Source organism: Rhinoderma darwinii, chromosome 3 (assembly GCF_050947455.1).
Source record: "Rhinoderma darwinii isolate aRhiDar2 chromosome 3, aRhiDar2.hap1, whole genome shotgun sequence".
Lineage (NCBI taxonomy): Eukaryota > Metazoa > Chordata > Amphibia > Anura > Rhinodermatidae > Rhinoderma > Rhinoderma darwinii.
This window is the reverse complement of record NC_134689.1, coordinates 182,487,093-182,512,308: the sequence shown is the minus strand read 5'-3', so window position 1 is coordinate 182,512,308 and position 25,216 is coordinate 182,487,093. Positions and strand designations below refer to the sequence as shown.

At 41.1% G+C, this 25,216-nt stretch overlaps 1 protein-coding gene across 2 annotated transcripts in view; it reads right to left on the bottom strand.

The window, feature by feature from the left end:
* MET (MET proto-oncogene, receptor tyrosine kinase) overlaps positions 1-25,216 on the bottom strand; it is a 150,942-nt gene that overhangs the window by 15,105 nt on the left and 110,621 nt on the right. Inside the window, exons 11-18 of one of the 2 annotated variants that reach the window (XM_075857120.1) lie at positions 23,607-23,819; positions 22,040-22,186; positions 20,771-20,927; positions 20,356-20,496; positions 6,012-6,242; positions 5,813-5,893; positions 3,968-4,149; positions 844-953 (exon numbers count right to left, since the gene is read on the bottom strand). In XM_075857120.1, coding sequence (XP_075713235.1) covers positions 844-953; positions 3,968-4,149; positions 5,813-5,893; positions 6,012-6,242; positions 20,356-20,496; positions 20,771-20,927; positions 22,040-22,186; positions 23,607-23,819 — 1,262 coding nt within the window. Of the gene's footprint in view, positions 1-843; positions 954-3,967; positions 4,150-4,201; positions 5,218-5,812; positions 5,894-6,011; positions 6,243-20,355; positions 20,497-20,770; positions 20,928-22,039; positions 22,187-23,606; positions 23,820-25,216 lie in introns of those variants that run through there. The other variant, XM_075857122.1, reaches the window with a different exon arrangement.

Genomic DNA, 25,216 nt, shown 5'->3' with positions numbered 1-25,216 from the left:
ATTGGAGCCAATTTCATCCTACAACAGGACAATGACCCAAAGCACACCTCCAAATTATGCAAGAACTATTTAGGGAAGAAGCAGGCAGCTGGTATTCTATCTGTAATGGAGTGGCCAGCGAAGTCACCAGATCTCAACCCCATAGAGCTGTTGTGGGAGCAGCTTGACCGTATGGTACGCAAGAAGTGCCCATCAAGCCAATCCAACTTGTGGGAGGGGCTTCTGGAAGCACAGGGGGAAATGTCTCCCGATTACCTCAGCAAATTAACAGCTAGACTGCCAAAGGTCTGCAATGCTGTAATTGCTGCAAATGGAGCATTCTTTGACGAAAGCAAAGTTTGAAGGAGAAAATTATTATTTCAAATAAAAATCATTATTTCTAACCTTGTCAATGTCTTGTTTTCATGGAAAACACAAAATTGTCTCGTGACTCCAAACTTTTGAACGGTAGTGTGTATATATATATATGGCTTGAGAAAGGTTCCTGTTGAACCGAAACGTCGCTGTATTGAGGTGAATAAATCCACCTTGCTTTCATCTATCTTGAAGTCCTGGTGCCGTTACTGTGTTCTATGTTTTTCTCTATCTTCAAAAAAAAGGGGAATTGATTCACCCCCTGGTGACGAGCACATGGCCTGATTCTCTGGATTTGTGGAGTGCTTTGTTCATTCGTATGTGGACTATATATATTGTATATATATTAGAATTTGATTATTGACATTTATTAAACTTTTACAAGGACTTGAACAATGGAATTCTGCATTCTCCGAGGAAGGTAGCATCTCATAATATATACAGAATTGGAGCAAGAGCTCTGCAATAAGGTCTTGTCATTTTACTTACATACAATTCCTTGCTGCCAGATCTCTGTGCACAAACTTTTTGCTTGCTAAGTATTCCATCCCTTTAGAAACCTGCAGACCAAATCCTATGAGATCTTTGACTGTTGGGTTCTAAAATAAAAAAAAGAGGAAACATTAATATATGTATTTTATACCAGTGCACATAGGATAAACTTTAAGTGTGTTACATTTGTTCAATGATACTTGGCCAAACTATCGAAACACATCAGCCAGAATATAGTGCTATGCAAGAAGTATAGATTTATTTGCAAGCCCTCACGCCAAGCTTCTTTGAGGTAGGAATAGGAGTAAGAATTCCGCATGAAAATGTGATCATTGGTTCCCCCAAGGTAATACGTTTCAGAATAACTTCCATATACTGAGAACAGACTGCCATAAACAGCAGCCTGTAGTCTGCTGTCAGATCTCCTGGTAAACCACAGGACTTTGCATTTTCCCAGGGTATCCCTGCATATTATATTCACAGTTCTCCCAAAGCAAAATTCTAATAAACAATTTCTAATTAACGAATTACCTAATACTTTGCGAATAACTTCATGGATGGGCTTCACTTAAAAGTGTCTGTACTATAGGTGAATGACAAGTTTATTTCAAAAACTACTGTTCATTACGTAACAATCTATTTAGAGTGCTGACTCTTTAAACCAACTCCATAGTCTGTGCTCTTGTCCATTCCGTAGGCCAGATATCCACCATTCATTCAAGATTTCAAGAGAAATAGTTTTAGACATTGGCTGCAGGGCTGGCAAGGTACCACATAATGCACAGTTTTATGAATGTGTTCATGCATCATGCTTCATTGTTTTTGTGCATGCGGCACATAAGGCCATCCAGCAATACAAGAATATTGATTAGAACACAACTGTTTGATAACAGAAGTAAAGTAATGCAGGGTTTATTTTAACCCCTTAATGACCGGGCCTAAAAAGGCCTTAAAGGGGTTGTCCAGGAAAAAAAAAATTCTAACAAGTGTCCCCCAGCCTTGGTTTGCCTTCCCTAATATCCCCTATTAAACTTCTAACCAGTTTCTGTTTGATCTCCATCGTCACTGCTGCTCTTTCTGTTTGTTTATATCCCTTGCTGCCTGTTTACATCCCTTGCTGTCTGTTTCCTGTCTTGTAACCCACCATACCCATGATCCCCTGCTGCATCTGAGGAGACAGTTGCATCCCCCCTTCCTCCAAAGCATCCCAGCTATTTGCATACTGCCACTCCCCTCTATGTTCCCCTTGTACATAGTCACCCCCCCCCCTTCCTGTAGGGGACGGCTCCAGGAGAAGTCCCTCACTTCACTGTCCATATATGGACAGTGAAGTGAGGGAATTCTCCTGGATCGGAATCCCCGGCCACAGCGGTGGGGATTCCCTTCAGAAGTCCCTGACGTCACTGTGTCCATATATGGACAGTGTAGGCAGGGACTTCTCCTGGAGCGGAATCCCCGGCCACATCGTCGGCTGCTGTGGCTGGGGATTACGCTTTAGGAACAGTCCCTGACTTCACTGTCCATATATGGACAGTGAAGTCAGGGACTTCTCCTGGAGAGGAATTTCCGGCCGCTGTGTCCGGGGATTCAGTTTCAGGAGTAGGGGACTGCTCCAGGAAAAGTCATGGACTTCTCCTGGAGCGTAATCCCCGGCCACAGCTTCGGCAGTGGATTAGGGATTCCACTCCTCCTCCTGCTTCTCACATGCACTTCAGTGCAGGAGCTCCCAGAGTGAAGGAGGAGGAGGAAGCATGGATGACGAGACAGGAGGAGGGGGCGTGTACTATAATTGATGACACTCCGTGTCTTTGCTCAGTCAGCACTTTCTGCTGTGTAAAGACATGGCGCGTCATCAACTACATCTACAGGGACCAGAGGAGGCGGAGCTCTGAAGAGCTCATGAAACATCCGCCCAGCCCACTGCCTGTATATGAAGTTGATGACGCACCGTGCCTTTCTCTGCCGGAAGTGCTGGCTGAGCAAAGACACGGTACCTCACAGGAAATAAAAAATGTACCCTGGGTGCGGTCACGTGACGTCAGATCGGAACACAGTAACTCTGGAACAGGTAAGCAGACACTATATTAAAAATGTTATTAAATATGACTAATTAAGTTAAAATTGAAATAAAATTTGTTCCCGGACAACCCCTTTAATGACCAGCAACATTTTTCTGTTTTTGCCTTCCTGCTTTTCAGCAGCCATAACTTTATTTTTTATTGACGTGGCCGTATGAGGCCTTGTTTTATGCGGGAGAAATAAGATATTTTTTTCGCAGTCTGGGGGTAGAAAAACATATTTTTACCGTGTGAATATAGGAAAAAGCGATTCTCTGCATCATTTTTCTTGTTTTTTCTTCAGGTTATTACGGTTGTTTAGATACCTAATATGTGTAGGTTGTTTGTTTTATGTACTGTAGTCGGAATAAAATATATTTTATGCAAAATAATGACTTTTTTTGTGACATTTCTTTTATTTATTTATTTATTTTTTGCTACTTTTTTAAAATCCCACTAAGGGATAACTTTATTTATAACTTTGTTTTTTACGTATAATGTATTAGCATACTCCTGTATACTAATACATTACACTGTGTCACTATGACACAGACTTCTGTTAGGGCAGCACATAGTGTGCCCTAACAGCAGGCAAACTGAACAGACAGCCCTGGGGTCCTTTCTAGGTCCCAAGAGCTGACTGCAGAGGGATTCCCCAGTCTTTGATCATGTCACCGGGTTTCTGATGACGTGTTCAAAGAGGGGAGTTCCTCTTGATCATGCCGCGGTCACAGACCGTGGCGATCAAAGGGTTAAACAGCTGGGGTCCGAATGTTTTCCGACCCCAGCTGTGTAAAGCAGGCTGCCTTAAGATCAGGAGCTGGAAGTTACAGCTCCTGCTTAGAGGACGAGCGCTGACAGGAGCGCTCATCTGCCTGATCTACAGCGATACCAAAAGATGTCTCTGTAGACGAAGCACCGCCTGCCGTCAAAAGATGGTGAGCGGTCATTAACATTCTCAGCTTTGAAAAAGATATCATACAAAAGTTAGATTCCTATGAAGAGCTACCAACTATCCGGACCTCTTTCTATGTCTTGATTAGATAAATGCTCTATATACTTACATGGATTTCATTTCGGATAAAGTTTCTGAGATCTCCATGCTTCATGAATGGCAGCACTACCAGAGGAGAACCCTCTGTGGGAAGACAGATACCCAGCAAGGACAAAACATTTGGATGACTGAAATCTTTCATGATTATGCCTTCCTTGAGAAACTGTGAAACTTCTTCAATATCTGTAATACCTTAGGAATTCAATGAAAGACATAAGCCATTATCTACTGACATATATAAACAGTGGCAATATACAATAGAAAAAGCGGATGGTTTACGGTTAAGAGTAAAACATGTCATAAGATAAAAAAAAATTAAAATCGGCACTGGGTATAACCAATCCACGGAATGTACAAATAATATACAATGCATTCACAGAGATTTATTTTTAAAATGGCCTCTGAAAAATTATTTCTTTACACCAGTTTTGATAAATCAACCCCAATGTTCTTTGATGTAAAGGTATTATATTTTAACAATCCATGATTATGTTCTCCTAACCACGTTTACAGAGTTATGGATGTACAGGAACAGATCAACTAACTCAACTCAACTCTGTCTGTTATAAACTCTAAAGTATTATTCATAAAAAGCTGAGTAATAAGCCTAATAGTAGATTCACTGGGCACCTTTTATTTACATATGTTGAGCAATCATAAAAGTAAATTACAGGAAAGAAATAAGAAATAATTTCGTAAACGGTGATAAACTATTGTGTAATCTCCATTCTTGCACGATGTTATAATTAGCCTTCTAGATGTCTATTCTATAGGTGTTTAGAAAAGAGCAATAATTGTAGGTGATAGTAGTATTCACTTATTGCAATTCCCCATTGCCCTCTGATATTGTTTTTGGATTATCTATCAAATCAAAATAGTTGTCTTATAGAGAAAACTCCTCTCCATATGCCTTTTCAGGGCATATGGATATCACAGAAGGGGTCCGCTGCTTGGGAGCCCTCTATGAGTCTGAGCAGACAGCCACCAAGAAGGACGCCATCCATGTATTACACAGGGGGGGGGGGGGGGTATCTTTATAGAAAGGTTTGTCTTTCGGGAAAAACTATTTTAAAAACTCATTTAAACATTTTTGGAGTTTATCGCCATCTTTCAACCCTATCAATTAAGCTTTTAAACAGCTCAGCACATGGACCAGACAGGGACATAGTGTCCTATATAAAGATGTTTCCGGTCCAGTATGTTTCTGTCATATTTGGACCATGTCATGTGGGTATTCAGCTTCATTAGGTATCTGGACCCCTAAAAATGTGAAAGGAAGAGAAGGATACTGGGCTATACCGCAGCTACGCTTGAATTTTTAAGTTTTTGGCTTTAAGTATTGCAATATTTGTCACCATATTTGCACAAAATGTACCCCTTACGTCAGATGTGTAAATTGTGAGTTGTCTGATGCACTATGTCAGAGCATACCATCGTGACACGAGAACATTCTTCCATATAAAGTGTAGTTACACTCCGATTGCCGATACTATTATTTTTTAAATATTTATTTTGATTTGTACATATAAATAAATATACCATACGTAAAATATCAGATAGTACAAAGGTTTCTCCAACTACAATAAAGTGCCATAAACATATCACTTTTGTGGTGACAGATTTTTGTTTCAAGCGATGGATTACCACTGATAGTAAACCCATAATGTTACTACTACCAAGATAATACTAGTTTTGCAGATTCTATTTAATACGACAAATAAGTCTTTAACGAAGACTATGTCAGAGAATAATCAAGGCAATACACACGTGGCATTAGTATTTAAAGAAGTAATTCACACTTTCCATAGATATAGTACAAATAGATTTAAGTCAACAAGTGTATGTTCTCACTTACGGTTTAGGGATTTCACTGCACAGTGTAATTTTTTGCCATCAGTGTCTAAAAGAGTACCATGATACACACATCCAAAGTGTCCTGAAATGCATTAACATCTTGTTATTTTATTTCCCAACAGGGTCCATATTAGCTTTTTTTATATTTTCATATTTTTTAAAGAAATGATTATTACATTGAATATAATGCAAATTCTTACCTCTTCCTATTACTTTATTAAAGTGCACTAGGAGACGGTCCACACCAATAACCATATGTTCTATTTCTTTCACAAGGTCTGCACTCAAAGCACTCAAATCAATATGGACATACGTCTGTAACAATGGGCTGGCAATATCTGAATCTCCACTCGACATTATAGGAGAGAGGTCTCTGTGAGGATACTGAGCTGTTCGGCATGACCCAACATGAGATGAATTTGGAAACTGATCTATAATGAGTAAAGAAAGAAAAACTTAAATTGAGGAGGCAAACAGGTTTTGAAAAACAGACTCTCAACTAAAATGTCTGGTATATAAATGTTACTAATGAACATCTAAACATCTTGGAGACCTCAAAGTGAATTTCTTTACATCCTATAAGCAAAGTTTAAGGGAGGAAATTGGTTCCATGAGAAAGATTGGGGTCATTCTCATGCTATTTCTGCACTCATGTCTACTTTCAAAAAGACACGGTTCTTAAAGAGGCTCTGTCACCGCATGATAAGTGCCCTATCTTGTACATAATGTGATTGGCGCTGTAATTTAGATTACAGCAGTGTTTTTTATTTAGAAAAACGATAATTTTTCACGGAGTTATGACCTATTTTAACTTTATGCTAATTACTTTCTTAATGGACAACTGGGCGTGTTTTACTTTTTGACCAAGTGGACATTGTGGAGAGAAGTGTATGACGCTCTTCTCTCCATTCATTTACACAGCACATAGTGATCTAGCTAGATCACTATGTGCAGTCACTTACTCACATATTAACGTTACTGAAGTGTCCTGACAGTGAATAGACATCACTACCAGCCAGGACGTGATGTCTATAACAGAATCCTGACACTTCGGTAACGTTTGTGTGAGATTTACAGCACAGCAAGCGTAATCTCGTTTTAAATAACATTTTACAGCATAATCTCGCGAGATTACACTTGCTTTGCTGTAAATCTCACACAAACGTTACCAAAGTGTCAGGATTCCGAATAGACATCCCATCCTGGCTGGTAGGGATGTCTATTCATTGTAAGGACACTTGAGTAACATTAATATGTGAGTTAGTGTCTGCACATAGTGATCTAGCTAGATCACTATGTGCTGTGTAAATGAATGGAGAGAAGTGTATGACGCTGATTGGTCAGCATCATACACTTCTCTCCACAACGCCCATTTGGTCAAAAAGTAAAACACGCCCAGTTGTTCATTGAGAAAGTCATTAGCATAAAGCTAATATAGGTCATAATACCGTCAAAATTTATCATTTTTCTAAATAAAAAACACTGCTGTAATCTACATTACAGCACCGATCACATTATGTACAAGGTAGGGCACTTATAATGTGGTGACAGAACCTCTTTAAGGTGGCCATACATTGGGAGATGTCTCACAGGGTTGTCTCAATGAAGTTAGAATGTTTGCTTGTGACATAAAGGCTGGCCGTAGAAGTGATATTTTAATCGGCTGATAGATGCATTACCAATTGGTCATCCAACTAAACTTTTGGCCCATACAGCTGCACACACTTATCATTATGCATAGTCCAAGATCGCCAGATTCATCATTTAGAAGAAAAAAGTTCATACCCCTTTTTTATAACACCAGATTTACTGATCATAACATCAACTACAGGTTATAACCGACTATCGGGACAAAAAAATACATGACGATTGTCCAAATCATTTTTACAGCAGTAGCCAAACATATTCTATTTAATCTTAGACTGTATATGGTTAAATGGACTATATCATCACAAAATTACATACTATTTAAATCAGGATTTTATAAATATATATTTTTCAAATATATTTGGGGATGTCTGTTTTTGTTACTATTTACACAAAAAAATCATTCAGATCTTACAATGGTCACTAGAGCTGTCACACTAGGCTTATGCTTTCTGTGGCTTACTTGTCAGGTTTGCTGTATAGACTGGGATAGTATTAGCAGAGTTATCTCATTATCATTAGAGGATGGGCAAATTATAGCAGCGCTATTATGCTGCTGGAGGTCTAGATAAGTCAGAGTATTAACACTATACGCTATCCACACAGATAAGACTCTGTATGCATCTCCCTGTTATTCCATGGTCTCTGGGGGAGGGGGCTGTATTCCATGAATTCCTGAATACTGTAATAATTTATGGCATTTCTCTGTTAATTGACTCCCATTCATTTTTTTATGGCATAAAGCATGTGCCCAGGGACGTTTTTAAAATAAATAAATAAATAGAAGTAATTCATTAGTACTCTCCTACAGACTTAAATCTAATTCATGAAACTAAAACTAAATACATTAGAATAAGTATTCTCATACATTTTATGATAGAATAGTAAAACTCATGTATTTCTTGAAAAATATATAAAAAATAGTTTTTGCTCAATCCATTCCACAATTTTTAGTGTAATGTTTAAACAATATACATCACATATTACATGTCATTTAAACTGTAAATTACATATTAAGTCATGTGCATTCAGCTTTAAGATCAAGGTTCAGTAAATATGAAACCAAGGAAATGCCAGGAGGTGATTCATATCCTGCACTCAGAATGGGAGTTTTATAAGTAATCTTCATCTTATCAGGAATGCAAAGAAGCAGATCGAAAAGGACAGAAAGAAACCTATTCTTTGTTTTTCAATTGGCAGATGGAACTGAACTAGACAATCTAATGAGAAAATCGGAACAATTCTTTCTTCTGCGCTGCATGTGAGAACAGGGCAACCCTCATGTGGCTTCAGAGGATTAAACTATCATTTACAACTATAACCAAAACGGAGAAAAATGTGTCCTCAAAACCACAATTTCTATCTATCTATCTATCTATCTATCTATCTATCTATCTATCTATCTATCTATCTATCTATCTATCTATCTATCTATCTATCTATCTATCTATCTATCTATCTATCTATCTATCTCTATTCAATTCAATTCAAAGAAGCTTTATTGGCAGGACCAAATACATATTAGCATTGCCAAAGCAAGTAAGAAGTAAGGGAATGAGGGGTAGGGACTGAGGGATTGGGGGATAGGGACACATCTAGAGTCGGGGTTATACAAGTCCATGGCATATCATGTCTCTCTCAGTCTATGGCATTCAGTGACATATTGTGCCGCTATGCCCACTGTGGTTTCCTCTTCACCCAGCAGGATGTAGAGTTTCTCTTCCTCTTCCATGGAGCTGAAGTCCGGTAAGAGATCAGAGAGTCTCCTGAAGTGAGTGTCCCTCACTGCTGAGTATTTGGGGCAGTGTAGCAGGAAGTGTGCCTCATCCTCCACGGCCTCCTGGTCGCACTGTTGGCACAGTCGGCTCTCCCTGGGCTTGTAGTTTTGTCTGTGGCGCCCGGATTCGATGAGCAGGTTGTGGGCGCTCAGTCTGTAGCGGCTCAGGATCTGTCTGTCTCTGGGGTTTGGCAGTTTCTCCAGATATGGCGCCAGTTTATATTCTCGCTGTAGACTCCGGTATATTGTCAGTTTCTGGGATGTCTTTATGTCGTTCCTCCAGTCACTGATATACTCCTCTTGGCCCTCGTTTATTGTCTTCTTGATTTCGGCTTTTGTGAGGCCGCGCTGAGTGACATTTTCTTCAGGCCGGGTCAGGGTGAGATGTTCTGGGGGGCCTGGTTTACCTGGGACCCCTTGGTTTAGCAGGGCTTTATGGTGATAGGAACTTTGCCTGCTGCTATGTAGATGGGCCCAGAATGATAGCGCCCTCTTCTGGATTGTGAGGTGTAGTGGGAATCTGCCCAGTTCTGCCCGACAGGCACTATGTGTGGGGCTCCGATGGACTTGGAGAAGGTGTTTGCAGAATTCTAGGTGGAAAATTTCTGTTGGGCTGGAATCCCACCTTGACCAGTCTGGGTATGTGTCCGGACCCCAGACTTCACTGGCATACAGGAGGATTGGGGAGATGATGGAGTCAAAGATTTTCAGCCAGACCGTTACTGGTGGTTTGAGATGATAGAGTTTTCTTCTGATGGCGTAGTAGGTTTTGCACGCCTTGTCTTTCAGCATCTCTATGGCTTGTTTAAAGCTTCCTGATTGGTTGATTTCTAGGCCCAGGTAAGTGTACCTGTCGGTCGCTGTGAGTGTGGCGTTATTTAGTGTGAAGGTCGGGTTCCTGGGGGATTTTGAGTTTCTCCTCTGGAACACCATGATGTTGGTTTTGTTTGCATTGATGGGTAGTGCCCACGTGGAGCTGAATTTTTCTAGGATTTGCAGGTTGTCTTGGAGACCTTTCTCGGTTGGTGATAGCAGCAGAAGGTCATCTGCATACAACAGGAATTTCACCTGGGTGTCATGGAGGGTGAGACCTGGTGCTGAGGAGGATTCCAGAGATGTGGCCAGTTCATTGATGTAGATGTTGAAGAGCGTTGGACTGAGGCTGCAGCCTTGTCTGACTCCTCGGCTCTGCTGGAAATCAGCCGTTCTTTTCCCGTTCACCTTCACGCTGCATCTGTTCTCTGTGTAGGAGCTTCTGATGACGTCATAGGTTTTACCTCCTATTCCGCTCTCCAGCAGTTTCAGGAATAGGCCCGGGTGCCACACTGAGTCGAAGGCCTTCTTGAAGTCCACAAAACAGGCGTAAATCTTCCCATGCTTTGTATTGTGGACGTGGCTCTTGATGAGGCTGCGCAGGGTGTAGATGTGGTCAGTGGTGCGGTGGTTTGGCATGAACCCAGCTTGGCTTTGGTGGAGGACATTGTGCTGGGTGAGGAAGCTGAGGATTCTCTTATTTAGGATGCTGTTGAACAGTTTCCCCAGGTTGCTGCTGACATATCCCTTGGTAGTTGGCCGGGTCATACCTGTCCCCACTCTTGTAGATTGGTGTTATAAGGCCTTGGTTCCAGATTTGAGGGAAGTAGCCGGCATTCAGCACTATATTAAATAGTTTTACTATTGCGGCCTGTATTTCTGGCGGGCTGTGTTTTATCATTTCTGGTGAAATTCCGTCTAGGCCGCTGGATTTTTTACACCTTATGTCTGAGGTTCTCTCTGTTACTTCTTGCAGTGTTATTGATGTATCCAGGGGGTTTTGAGAATCTTTTAGTGTTTCCTCCATCGCCTTCAATTTTGATGTTATTTTATTTTTGTTCTTGGCTTTGTCCGTCTTTCGGGATATCTTTGTAGAGGTCCCTGAAATATTGGAGCCAGATGTTGCCATTTTGGATATGAAGGTTGTTTTTCTTGCAATTTTTGCCCATGTGTTTCCATAATTCCCAGAACGAGTTGTCATGGAGGGCATCTTGGATTTGGGTAAGTTTGGTGGAGATGTGACTTTGTTTTTTCTTTCGGGGGATGGTCTTGTATTGCCTCTGTATGTTGCTGTAGGCCTCCTTCAGACCGGTGTTGTTTGGGTCTCGGTGCTTCTTATTTGAGGCATTTCTTAGGGTCTTCCGTACTTCTTTGCACTCACGGTCAAACCAACCGTTAGGATGTATTTCTTGTGGCCTCTTGTAATCACATCTTTTCAGGTCAGACTTCTCTGCCATGGTATAAAATATATTATTGAGGTCATTTACGGCCTGATTTACTCCTCCTGGGCTTGCCTCATACACCTTGTTGTAGAGGTTGTGAAGCATCTCCTGTACTTCTGGTCTGTTGATTGTCTCTTTATATTTTATAGTTGACGTTTTGGACAATTTAAAAGATGGGGGCAGGTTGAAGAGGCCGGTTTGATGTGGTTTTTGTGCAGATGGTTTGGTTGTGGATTTGATGTATAGAAGTAATTGGTTGTGATCTGAAAGGTGCGTTTGTGGAGTGACTATGAGTGCGCCAATGTTTGCGGGGTCCATGTCCGTGATGGCATAGTCTACTACACTGCTGCCTACATGGGGGTTTAGTGTATACCTTCCTAAAGAGTCTCCCTTGGTGCGGAGCATTCAGTATGTGGAGTCCTAAGCTTCGACATAGATTTAATAGTTATCTATATCTATCTATCTATCTATCTATCTATCTATCTATCTATCTATCTATCTATCTATCTATCTATCTATCTATCTATCTATCTATCTATCTATCTATCTATCTATCTATCTAATCTATCTATCTACAGTGAAGGAAATAAGTATTTGATCCCTTGCTGTAAGTTTGCCCACTGTCATAGTCATGAACAGTCTAGAATTTTTAGGCTAGGTTAATTTTACCAGTGAGAGATAGATTATATAAAAAAAACAACAGAAAATCACATAGTCAAAATTATATATATTTATTTGCATTGTGCACAGAGAAATAAGTATTTGATCCCTTACCAATCATTAAGAGTTCAGCCTCCTCCAGACCAGTTACACGCTCCAAATCAACTTGGTGCCTGCATTAAAGACAGCTGTCTTACATGGTCACCTGTATAAAAGACTCCTGTCCACAGACTCAATTAATCAGTCTGACTCTAACCTCTACAACATGGGCAAGACCAAAGAGCTTTCTAAGGATTTCAGGGACAAGATCATAGACCTGCACAAGGCTGGAATGGGCTACAAAACCATAAGTAAGACGCTGGGTGAGAAGGAGACAACTGTTGGGGCAATAGTAAGAAAATGGAAGACATACAAAATGTCTGTCAATCGACATCGATCTGGGGCTCCATGCAAAATCTCACCTCGTGGGGTATCCTTGATCCTGAGGAAGGTGAGAGCTCAGTCGAAAACTACACGGGGGGAACTTGTTAATGATCTCAAGGCAGCTGGGACCACAGTCACCAAGAAAACCATTGGTAACACATTACGCCGTAATGGATTAAAATCCTGCAGTGCCCGCAAGGTCCCCCTGCTCAAGAAGGCACATGTACAGACCCGTCTGAAGTTTGCAAATGAACATCTGGATGACTCTGAGAGTGATTGGGAGAAGGTGCTGTGGTCAGATGAGACTAAAATTGAGCTCTTTGGCATTAACTCAACTCGCCGTGCTTGGGGGAAGAGAAATGCTGCCTATGACCCAAAGAACACCGTCCCCACTGTCAAGCATGGAGGTGGACACTTTATGTTTTGGGGGTGTTTCTCTGCTAAGGGCACAGGACTACTTCACCGCATCAATGGGAGAATGGATGGAGCCATGTACCGTCAAATCCTGAGTGACAACCTCCTTCCCTCCACCAGGACATTAAAAATGGCTCGTGGCTGGGTCTTCCAGCACGACAATGACCCGAAACATACAGCCAAGGCAACAAAGGAGTGGCTCAAAAAGAAGCACATTAAGGTCATGGAGTGGCCTAGCCAGTCTCCAGACCTTAATCCCATCGAAAACTTATGGAGGGAGCTAAAGATCCGAGTTGCCAAGCGACAGCCTCGAAATCTTAAAGGGAATGTGTTGTTTTTTTTTTATTTAAACAATTAGTGTGTGGGTGATTAAACATTGTTCAAATTTTTTATTTTTTTTTCACGAGTCAGGAAATATTCTAAATTGGATTCAATTGGATTCTAATTTACAATATTTACCATTTCTGGTCACTAGATGGAGCCATTCCCAAAATTGCAGCATTGCATGTGGTAAAGCAACCACATTGCTTTTATGCTGCAAAATTGTGTAAAAAGCCCTCGCTCTAGTGAGCTCTCAGCATCCCCCCCTCCTTTATCCTGGCTAGTGCCGGGATAAACGAGGGGATTGAACAGTCTAACCTCCTACACTGTGTGTCGCCATTTTTTGAGCTAACACACAGTGTAGTAGGTTTGCATACAGTAGTAAACACACACAAACACGAACATACATAGAAATCTCTTACCTGCTCCTGCCGCCGCGGCTCCCTCCGGCCCGTCCGCTCCGTCTGCTGCCGCTGGTCCAAGTGCACAAGTCCGGAAGCCGCGACCAGAAGTAGTAATCTTACTGTCCGGCTGCGACTTCCGGTCCACAAGAAAATGGCGCCGGACGGCGCGCATTTCAAATTGGACTGTGTGGGAGCGGCGCATGCGCCGTTCCCACACAGACGGCGTACATTGAAGTGGATGGAACGGGCCCCGTTCGCAGTCCCTATGGGACTGGAGCTGCCGTATTCTATGTCTGTATGTGTCGTTAATCGACACATACAGAAATGGAAAAAAAAATGGCAGCCCCCATAGGGAAGAAAAAGTGTAAAAATAAGAAAAAGTAACACACAAACACACAAATTAATCCAAACGTTTTTAATAAAGCACTAACATCTTTAACATAATAAAAAAAATTTTGTGGTAACACTGTTCCTTTAATGATTTACAGATGATCTGCAAAGAGGAGTGGGCCAAAATTCCATCTAACATGTGTGCAAACCTCATCATCAACTACAAAAAAACGTCTGACTGCTGTGCTTGCCAACAAGGGTTTTGCCACCAAGTATTAAGTCTTGTTTGCCAAAGGGATCAAATACTTATTTCTCTGTGCACAATGCAAATAAATATATACAATTGTGACAATGTGATTTTCTGTTTTTTTTGTTTTTTTTTTATATAATCTATCTCTCACTGGTAAAATTAACCTAGCCTAAAAATTCTAGACTGTTCATGTCTTTGACAGTGGCCAAACTTACAAAATCAGCAAGGGATCAAATACTTATTTCCTTCACTGTATCTATCTATCTATCTATCTATCTATCTATCTATCTATCTATCTATCTATCTATCTATCTATCTATCTATCTATCTATCTATCTATCTATCTATCTATCTATCTATCTCTCTCTCTCTCTCTCTCTCTCTCTATCTATCTATCTATCTATCTATCTATCTATCTATCTATCTATCTATCTATCTATCTATCTATCTATCTATCTATCTCATTGACCAATATAAGCAGAGCCGGATGCTTTGATATGTGTTTGCCTTCAGGTGCTGCTAAACCTCCAGGCATGAGACGACTCTGCCTTTCATTTGGAAATCTCCACAGTCTTCATACCTGAAATTATCTTTTAACAGGTATCTCCTGCCCACAGTGAAACTGCAGCAAGCAACACTGCTTCTATAGGCACACAATGTTTAGTGCTTTATATGTATTAAAAAGAACCAGTTATGATTGAAAGACATCACATTGACCTGGCATAGAATGGCAGAAATAAAGCTTCCCAAAATTAGCCCAGTAAATGTGGATCTGCAGAAGAACCTCCAGCTTCCAAAAAAATCACATATGGATCCTTAGGGCTTGTCCACACGTAACGTAATTGCTTACAAAAATTTCTGTAGTAATTCTGTTGAAAATAGCAGACATTTTGCTGCGGCAAAAATGCACCATTTCCAACATTTTTGTCTGCAGAAAATGGTGCGTATTTTGCTGCGTTTTTCTCAATGTTGAGAGATGACATCTATGAAAAACACAGCAATTCTGGCCACTTTCCGCAGCAGGAATTGACATGCTGCGGTACGAAAAATACGCACCGCTTTTTAATTCATGCTCTGAATATTTACGCAGCGTGTGGATGAGATTTGTTAAATGTCATCCACTATACTGCTACTGTATTCTGCTGTGTTTTTTCCATACGCAATTCCAGACATAAAAAATGCAGCAATTCCGCTACATGTGGACAAGCCCTTACACCAGACACTGGCCAATTGTCTACGAGTTTTACGGACATTCGGTTCATTTATGGACGGTTGACAACCCTGCTGGCCAGTTTCCGTCTGTGGACATTTAAATAAGACAATTAAGAGTAGAGGAAATGCATATTTGTTAACCTTATGGAAATCATTGCTGAGGGAACACTTGTACTCATCCTGTACAAGAGCTACAGGAACAGGAATTCAGCTTTGAAGGCATCTCGATTGATATGAGCTCTTGTGCCATCTATACACAGGGGCGTGTGTGCTGCTAGCTGCTATAGTATCCATTATATGATATGAATCATAAGGAACAAGTATGCTGATTCACAGAAGAGTCATCATCTGAAAACACATTCCCTGGCACTGCAGTACATTAGAGAGTTGCGGCACTACATACATTGGTGATAACTAGATTCACTTTCAGTGCCTACTTGAGTAAACATTAAAATGAGGGCAGCCTCATAACTTGAGACCTTACACATAGAGTCACTATCTAAATATCATGGAAACTGGCTATGTCTTAATAAAATAATATTAAAAAAGTATGTTCAAAAAATGTTGCTTATCTAGTTCATTATCTTTGTCTGATAGTGTAAGATAGTGTAAGGTCCCCAACCTTTTCTAATTCAAGAACTATTTTAAATGTGGCAGGTGATGTTGAGCCACACTAGATATTATGTGATGTTAAATACTTTTGTGTAAAAAAAAAGACAAAAGTATTATTGGAGTGATACCTTTATTGGTTAAAAAGTAAAATAAAAAGTCTAAATGCAGAGATGCTCCTTCATCAGGATCATTCACAAAAGCATTAGTAAACTTGCCTGACGGAGGGGTCTTTGTGCTCCGAAAGCTTGCACTTATCATTTTTCTGAATAGCCAATAAAGGTATCACTCCTATAATACTTTTGTCTTTTTCCACACAAAAGTATTTAAGATTCTACTGGCTAACATGGTACCACATTATTTTTTGCTATACATCACACTAGATATTAATAGGGAAACAGTCAACTGAAGCTATGACAGAATCATATGGCCAGTGGCCGGCACGGGCCCCCACCATGGCCGGAGACTCCGCTAGCAGCCGCTATGGCTGCTACAGCGGGACGCCACTGAACACTACGGCAGAGCAGGGAGGTATCTCCCCGCTCTGCCATTAAACAAAAGACATGTATCCCCTATCCACAGGATAGGGGGTACATGTGTGATCGCTGACATTGATAGGGAGAACGGGGGACTGAAAGTCCCCTGAAGTTCTCCATCACAAACCTCGGACTTCCGGGGTCTGTGTGTCGGCAGCTCCGTAGAAATGAATGGAGCGCCGGTCGCGCTTGTGCGCATGCGTGACCAGCGCTCCTTTCATTTTTATTGAGCTGAGCAGACGCCGGAAGTCAGAGGTTAGTCATGGAGAACTTCAGGGGACTTTCGGTCCCCCGTTCTCCTTATAGCTGCCAGCGATCACACATGTATCCCCTATCCTGTGGATAGGGGATACATGTCTTTTCACACTGTAGGTCGCATTTTTTTGGGGGGCTGGGGACGCTGTATGGCGTTCCCTACAGGGGGGGCTGTATAGCGTTCCCTACAGGGGGGGGGGCTGTATGGCGTTCCCTACAGGGGGGGGCTGTATGGCATTCCCTACAGGGGGGGCTGTAAGGCGTTCCCTACAGGGGGGGGCTGTATGGCGTTCCCTACAGCGGGGCTGTATGGCGTTCCCTACAGGGGGGGCTGTATGGCGTTCCCTACAGGAGGGGCTGTATGGCGTTCCCTACAGACCCCCCCTGTAGGGAACGCCATACAGACCCCCTGTAGATAACGCCATACAGACCTCCTGTAGATAACGCCATACAGTCCCCCTGTAGATAACGCCATACAGTCCCCCCTGTAGATAACGCCATACAGCCCCCTCTGTAGGGAACGCCATACAGCCCCCTGTGGATAGCGCCATACAGCCCCCTGTAGATAACGCCATACAGCCCCCCTGTAGATAGCGCCATACAGCCCCCTCTGTAGATAACGCCATACAGCCCCCCTGTAGATAGCGCCATACAGCCCCTCTGTAGATAACGCCATACAGCCCCCTCTGTAGATAGCGCCATACAGCCCCCTCTGTAGATAGCGCCATACAGTCCTCTCTGTAGATAGCGCCATACAACCCCCTCTGTAGATAGCGCCATACAGCCCCCTCTGTAGATGGCGCCATATAGCCCCCCTGTAAATAACGCCATACAGCCCCCTTTGTAGATATCTACAGAGGGGGCTGTATGGCGTTATCTACAGGGGGGACTGTATGGCGATATCTACAGAGGGGGCTGTATGGCGTTATGTACAGGGAGGGTTGTAAAAAAGGCACTATCTACAAGGGGGGGTTGTGTGACACCCAGGGGAGGGCCCCAGTCAAAAGTTTGCTTTGGGGCCCGGTCTTTCCTAGTTACGCCCCTGCATATGGCTCTTACATTATATACAATAGCACTTAGGGTTGCCATCAGCTGGTGAGCCACAGACATAGGGCCTGAGTGCCACACGTGAATCCTTAGATAATGGTTGGGGAAAACTGATGTTAAGGAATGTTCAGTATGGGTAGATCTTTTGTTTTATTACATGAGAAAATTAGAAACAATTATTGCATTTGCTGAAAGGGAAGTTATAGCACGTTTCTGCCACAAGTATTTTCTAAGCATGTGTTTCATTGATATTTTATAAGTAATGTATCAAAACATTAATGGGGACTGTGCAAAAATTAAACGAGCAAATGTAATTGTTGGGAATGTAGAGCTACAGTTCTTCCATTATCTGGTAAAATATAAGCCTATCTTATACAATTGTGATCTATGAAAATAATGTACAGTATATCAACAAATGTTCCACCCATTCTCTTTTCTTTATTGTACAGCTTGACAAAAAAGTGTCTTTGTCGTGAATGAAGCTGGCATTGGATCTAGATACAGTGAAGGAAATAAGTATTTGATCCCTTGCTGATTTTGTAAGTTTGCCCACTGTCGAAGACATGAACAGTCTAGAATTTTTAGGCTAGGTTAATTTTACCAGTGAGAGATAGATTATACAAAAAAAAAAAAAGAAAATCACATTGTCAAAATTATATATATTTATTTTCATTGTGCACAGAGAAATAAGTATTTGACCCCGTACCAACCATTAAGAGTTCAGCCTCCTCCAGACCAGTTACACGCTCCAAATCATCTTGGTGCCTGCATTAAAGACAGCTGTCTTAAATGGTCACCTGTATAAAAGACTCCTGTCCACAGACTCAATTAATCAGTCTGACTCTAACCTCTACAACATGGGCAAGACCAAAGAGCTTTCTAAGGATGTCAGGGACAAGATCATAGACCTGCACAAGGCTGGAATGGGCTACAAAACCATAAGTAAGACGCTGGGTGAGAAGGAGACAACTGTTGGTGCAATAGTAAGTAAATGGAAGACATACAAAATGACTGTCAATCGACATCGATCTGGGGCTCCATGCAAAATCTCACCTCGTGGGGTATCCTTGATCCTGAGGAAGGTGAGAGCTCAGCCGAAAACTACACGGGGGGAACTTGTTAATGATCTCAAGGCAGCTGGGACCACAGTCACCAAGAAAACCATTGGTAACACATTACGCCGTAATGGATTAAAATCCTGCTGTGCCCGCAAGGTCCCCCTGCTCAAGAAGGCACATGTACAGGCCCGTCTGAAGTTTGCAAATGAACATCTGGATGATTCTGAGAGTGATTGGGAGAAGGTGCTGTGGTCAGATGAGACTAAAATTGAGCTCTTTGGCATTAACTCAACTCGGCGTTTTTGGAGGAAGAGAAATGCTGCCTATGACCCAAAGAACACCGTCCCCACTGTCAAGCATGGAGGTGGAAACATTATGTTTTGGGGGTGTTTCTCTGCTAAGGGCACAGGACTACTTCACCGCATCAATGGGAGAATGGATGGAGCCATGTAACGTCAAATCCTGAGTGACAACCTCCTTCCCTCCACCAGGACATTAAAAATGGCTCGTGGCTGGGTCTTCCAGCACGACAATGGCCCGAAACATACAGCCAAGGCAACAAAGGAGTGGCTCAAAAAGAAGCACATTAAGGTCATGGAGTGGCCTAGCCAGTCTCCAGACCTTAATCCCATCTAAAACTTATGGAGGGAGCTGAAGATCCGAGTTGCCAAGCGACAGCCTCGAAATCTTAATGATTTACAGATGATCTGCAAAGAGGAGTGGGCCAAAATTCCATCGAACATGTGTGTAAACCTCATCATCAACTACAAAAAAATGTCTGACTGCTGTGCTTGCCAACAAGGGTTTTGCCACCAAGTATTAAGTCTTGTTTGCCAAAGGGATCAAATACTTATTTCTCTGTGCACAATGCAAATAAATATATATAATTTTGACAATGTGATTTTCAGTATTTTTTTTTATATAATCTATCTCTCACTGGTAAAATTAACCTAGCCTAAAAATTCTAGACTGTTCATGTCTTTGACAGTTGGCAAACTTACAAAATCAGCTGGGGATCAAATACTTATTTCCTTCACTGTATATCATGATGTAAAAAAGTAAGCAGCCCCAAGTACACCAGGTCCATAGACATCCATTTATTTCTACAGATTATCATGATTTCCATAGGTTCAGCACAAATTAAATATTTATGGGGCCTAATAAACAGTCCCTCCAGCATCTTCTACCTGAGCTAGTTCTTTACCCCGAACATAAGTGGTGCCAGAAGTATCAAATCCTTATTACATCATTACATGAAATTATGACAAATACAAATATATACATAATAAAGTATTTTCAGATCACTATGACCATGTGGAGGGTGATAAATAATAAAGGTCTCCTACCTTCTGGAAATGTAGACCGGTAGTCCACAGATTCACTTGATACCATTTCAGTTGTAGGACTAACACTCCTTGCACTCACAAGTCTATCCAAATGAGGTGTATGTACCCTACCATCAAAGAGGACCCGCTCGCTGCCTATATCTGTAAAGAAAAATTGGCAGAATGCTGGAAGTAGTCGCCATAGTGAACAGAGAAATCGAAAGTAATTGAAGAAAAAATAGGTATATTCCAGTAGGAGAAGAGATTGCGGCACTCACCAGTACCGCAATTTCTTCTTCTCCTACTGGAATATACATATATTGAAACTGCATTCATCTTTGCTGAGCAACACCATTGAGCACTGGGATTAGGTTTTATCTTGGATGAGTGCCAGTGTGTCTCTACTACTAAGGGATTTGAACATCAAGTAGTTTACCTTTGAGCTGCTTTCTTTTCCTTACACAAATGCAAATCCCCAGTACAATCACAAGCAGCACGACACATGACACAACGCCTGTAAATATTCCTGTGTAATTGTGGTTTGGTTGGACTTTCACCTTGCCAATGACAATGGAGGAGGATTCCTGCAGGAGCTAAAATTAAGACAGAAAAAAGAGTATGTCACATCTTTACAACAGTTTCTTTATATTTGCCTTACACCAATATTATTTGCCCATGTAATGGTGGTCAGACTGGAATGTGGAAATATCCTTTATTCCAATTCAATGACAGATACCATTTTCTATCCAGCATTGAAATAGATCTTTATGACATATAAAAAGTCATATAAGTGTAGACCTAAATATAATAAACCATTGACTACATATCCATCAACACTCTACATATGTGGAAGGCAAGCAGAAAAAAAACATGAGAAACATGGTTTTAGTTTAAAATGTCTCTCTCTGTCAAAAAATGTTTAAATCAGAAAACTTCTTCGGATACAATTGCTGTTGACAGTCATCGGCCATCGCGGTCACCCAGCTTGCCATCATTATGAACAATATGTCACTGCGCCAGGAAGTAAACACCAGAGCAGTAAGGATCATGTGCGGGGAACCGGAGTAGATTTTCCAAAGTTTATTTTTCTATTGTGTGTTGTTTCAAGGAACTTTCTATTTCTCAGAAAACCCCTTTAATTCTTTCATTGCTTTATTTCTCCATTTCCTTTTCATATATAGATATTTATTATACTTTTTGACCAGGTTTTCATGAAACCCATACATTTTATATCCTTGGTATAATGAGGTTATTCATGAATTACCTGTGTAAATCTATTTAACTCACATTGTTAAACAACAATTACATAATGTCATATTCTTAATGAAATCTAATATTCTAGGTTGTATATGTTCATTACATTTTGAATTGGTCTGAATGCTCTGTGGGTGGTCCCGACAGCCAGAACCGCACCTGCCTTGTACAGATTCTTCAGATAATTACAATACACGTTAAAGTGATAGAAATTTATAATTCTCAGCAGGCGTGCAGCTTAATTATTCATGATTTGCGTAAAAGGAAATTTAGAAATTTAAATCAACTGTAGCCAAACGACTGCTGAACAAACACTGTCGTGCAAAATGATTATGAGGAGAGAACACGCTGACCTTCAGTAATAATATATAAATAAATGTATGAAGACAACAGAAGTTAAGATATAGACACACTCTACAGAACAGAATAGACTAACATGAACGGATCTTACCTCTATTTTCAGCTCACTGTTGCTTTTGATCAAGTCATTGGAAATAGCACAAGAGACAAAATCAGATTTGGATTGAATAATTTCACAGCTCTTGTTACCAACTTTCAGCACTTCACCTCTTACAGCGTCAGAATCAATATTATCTCCCTGAAACCAAAATGATCAGCACCAGTTATAGAAATGAAGAATAAAGCATACAAATTAACAAGTTTAGATAAAGCACTCATATAACATGGGAAATCTAATATCCTAAGGACTGTATCTATCAAAGGAAATAGTGTCAACTAGTGGGCATAGTGGTGACAGCTATGGTTTGAATTTAGTATTCTGATAGTCATGTTGTAGCAATCATCAGGTTCAGTTTCACTTTTCTTGTGTAAAGGATCTGCCAGGCACAGCTTCGGGGTTAACTCCCATAATTAATCAGTCAGCACCTGAATCTACATCCCTGAGACTGACTCCAGCTTCCACCACTCAGGCTGGCAGGCTTAGGAGTGGGAGAGCCTATCGCAACCTGGCCAGACTCAGCTAGCTCCCGCCCTCGGTCTATTTAAGCCTGCACTTCCTGTCCCTCGGTGCTTGTGATTCTTTTCGTGTGGTTTCCTGGCCCAGCTACAGCTCCTTCTATTTTGTTCCTGCTCCATACAGACACTGGCTTACTGACTACTCTTTTGCTCTTCGTTTGGTACCTCGCACACTCCTGGCTTGACTCGGCTCGTTCACCACTCTGGTTGCTCACGGTGTTGCCGTGGGCAACTGCCCCTTTCCCTTGCTTGTATTCCCTTGTATGTTTGTCGTGTTTGTCGTGCACTTACTGAGCGCAGGGACCACCGCCCAGTTGTACCACGTCGCCTAGGGCGGGTCGTTGCAAGTAGGCAGGGACAGAGTGGCGGGTAGACTAGGGCTCACTTGTCCGTTTCCCTACCCCCCGTCATTACATCTTGACTATATTTTGATGTGGATAGATGCTATATACTAAATTATTGTATGTGGTGCTTGGGACGATAGTACATTATATTCGCTAGTGGTGATAGATGCAATACAGAGTAACAGCGACTTATGAAGCTAGGCTGCATATAGTTACAGTTGTAGCCCGGCCTTGGTGCCTGAGGGGAGCCAAAATCCCCTATGCTATATAAGGAGACAACAGTATTATAAAATGTCATTGGTAGGATGGGACCCTATTAAATATTTTGCATTGGGGCCATGGAGATTCAAGTTAAGCCTCTGGTAGTCATCAACTTAAAACTTGATAAATCTTGATAATGGAAGTCTCCTCTCTGAAATGTTGCTCAATTAAAACGTTTTGGTGTGGGTCTTTCCACCATATATTATGCTGCAATGTAAATGAACGTCTTGACTTGATCCTGATAGCTGCCCATATGATCTCTACAATGAACATTGTGACTGGATAGGAATATTTATGTGGAAGGAGGATTCTGGAAATATTGTGAACTTGAACACTGGTACAAACATAATAGTAAAACAAGGTAATGCAATATATATAGTAACACATACAAACAAGATAGATTACATTATAACATGCCTGATAAACTGTAAATATTACCTTTATTTCTAGGATGTTGCCCACTGAAATCACCAAAGGCTTATCTAATGTTCTAAATATGGGATTATTTACAAAAATGAATTCAAAAGTAGCAGACATGGCACCGTCAAAAACGAAAAAAGCTTGGGTTACAATTGGTGGCGTTAGATTTAGCCCTTTCAGTGATGGGGTTGAAGAGCAGATTATCTCAGATGAAGATCTACGGGCACAGGTCTGAAAAATAAATGAGAAAAAGTTAATATAAATTATGGATTGCACAGAATACCAAGAATTAATTTGGAAAATCTTTTTTAAGTTAGTAATTGCTGTATATTACACTAAGGATGGGGCATAACATCTAGTGGTGCCCTTTAATAGATAAACCTTAGAGTAGTATGGGCAGTCTAGGCACATAAGCGAGAATTTTCTTTTACTACTTTTCAGTGGTGATATCCATGGAAACATGTAAGAAGAATATGTCCATATTGTTTTTTATCATTCACATTGTACAATGATGCTGCCAGCTATAACCCATTGTAGGACAGCACTTAATACTATGGCTGACGTCTTCTCTAACTATAAAGAGCCCATGAATCACAATAACGCACCTTGTTAACCTTTAAAAAGACATACAAAGATACTTTCCACCAGATGAGAGGATTTTACAACTGTGTGATGACTTTATTAGCGTCAAAGTTTACTTCCCTGTGATTACAGATGTAGTCTGAGCAGCAGCTTATTCTCAGCTAACCCCTTGCTGTGTCGTAGAGTTAATGCACAACTAATCACTCAGCCACACACAGAGCAAAAACTATTCATTGCCACCCAGTGGGGTCTTCATCTTGTGTTTGTCAAAACAGAAGAATATTTCAGCTTTTTTATATTTCGGAGATTATTTCTAGTAGATCCACCCAAATATTCAAACAAATATTCACATTTTGAGGAGCTTTATAAAATGCATACTTTAAATTTAATTTAATATGATTGTCTTGCATGACTATTTTTAAGCATTTTGGGTTACTGTAATGTTGCATTGAAATGGAGCTATAGAGATAAGGTTGTAAATAATTAGGTGTAAATTCTATTATTTTTTATACTCCTTACCACAGCCATTTTTATATATTTTATTAGAGTCTTTTATTTATAAATGTTCAATGAATATATTTAGTAAAACTTTGGAAACACAAGACAATATGCAACTTTGTTTCTAGGACGATCGCATTTTGCCTTAAAGGGGTTGTCCGGCCATTGGACCAATTTTCATACTGATGACCTATCCACATTATAGGCCATAAGTAAATGATCAGTGGGGGTCCGACACCTGCACCACGCACCGATCAGCTGCTCCGGCTGCCAACGCTGACCGCCGGCATTCCCCACTTACCGGCAGCCATGACCACAGGACTCTGAAGCCTTGCTGGCGTCGCCTTCCCCTGAGACGCCAGCACACACTGCTCTCTCCTACGGCCGATGCCCGTAGGTCTTAAAGGGCCAGCGCGCGCACCAGGAATTTCCCCCAAAACCAATCCCAGAACACCCGGGACTTTAACTTGAACTCTGCCCATTTCATCATTGCGTGAGCAATGTTGTGTCTAAACCTGTGTTGGTCTGCAAAGGTGCCCTAGAATTAT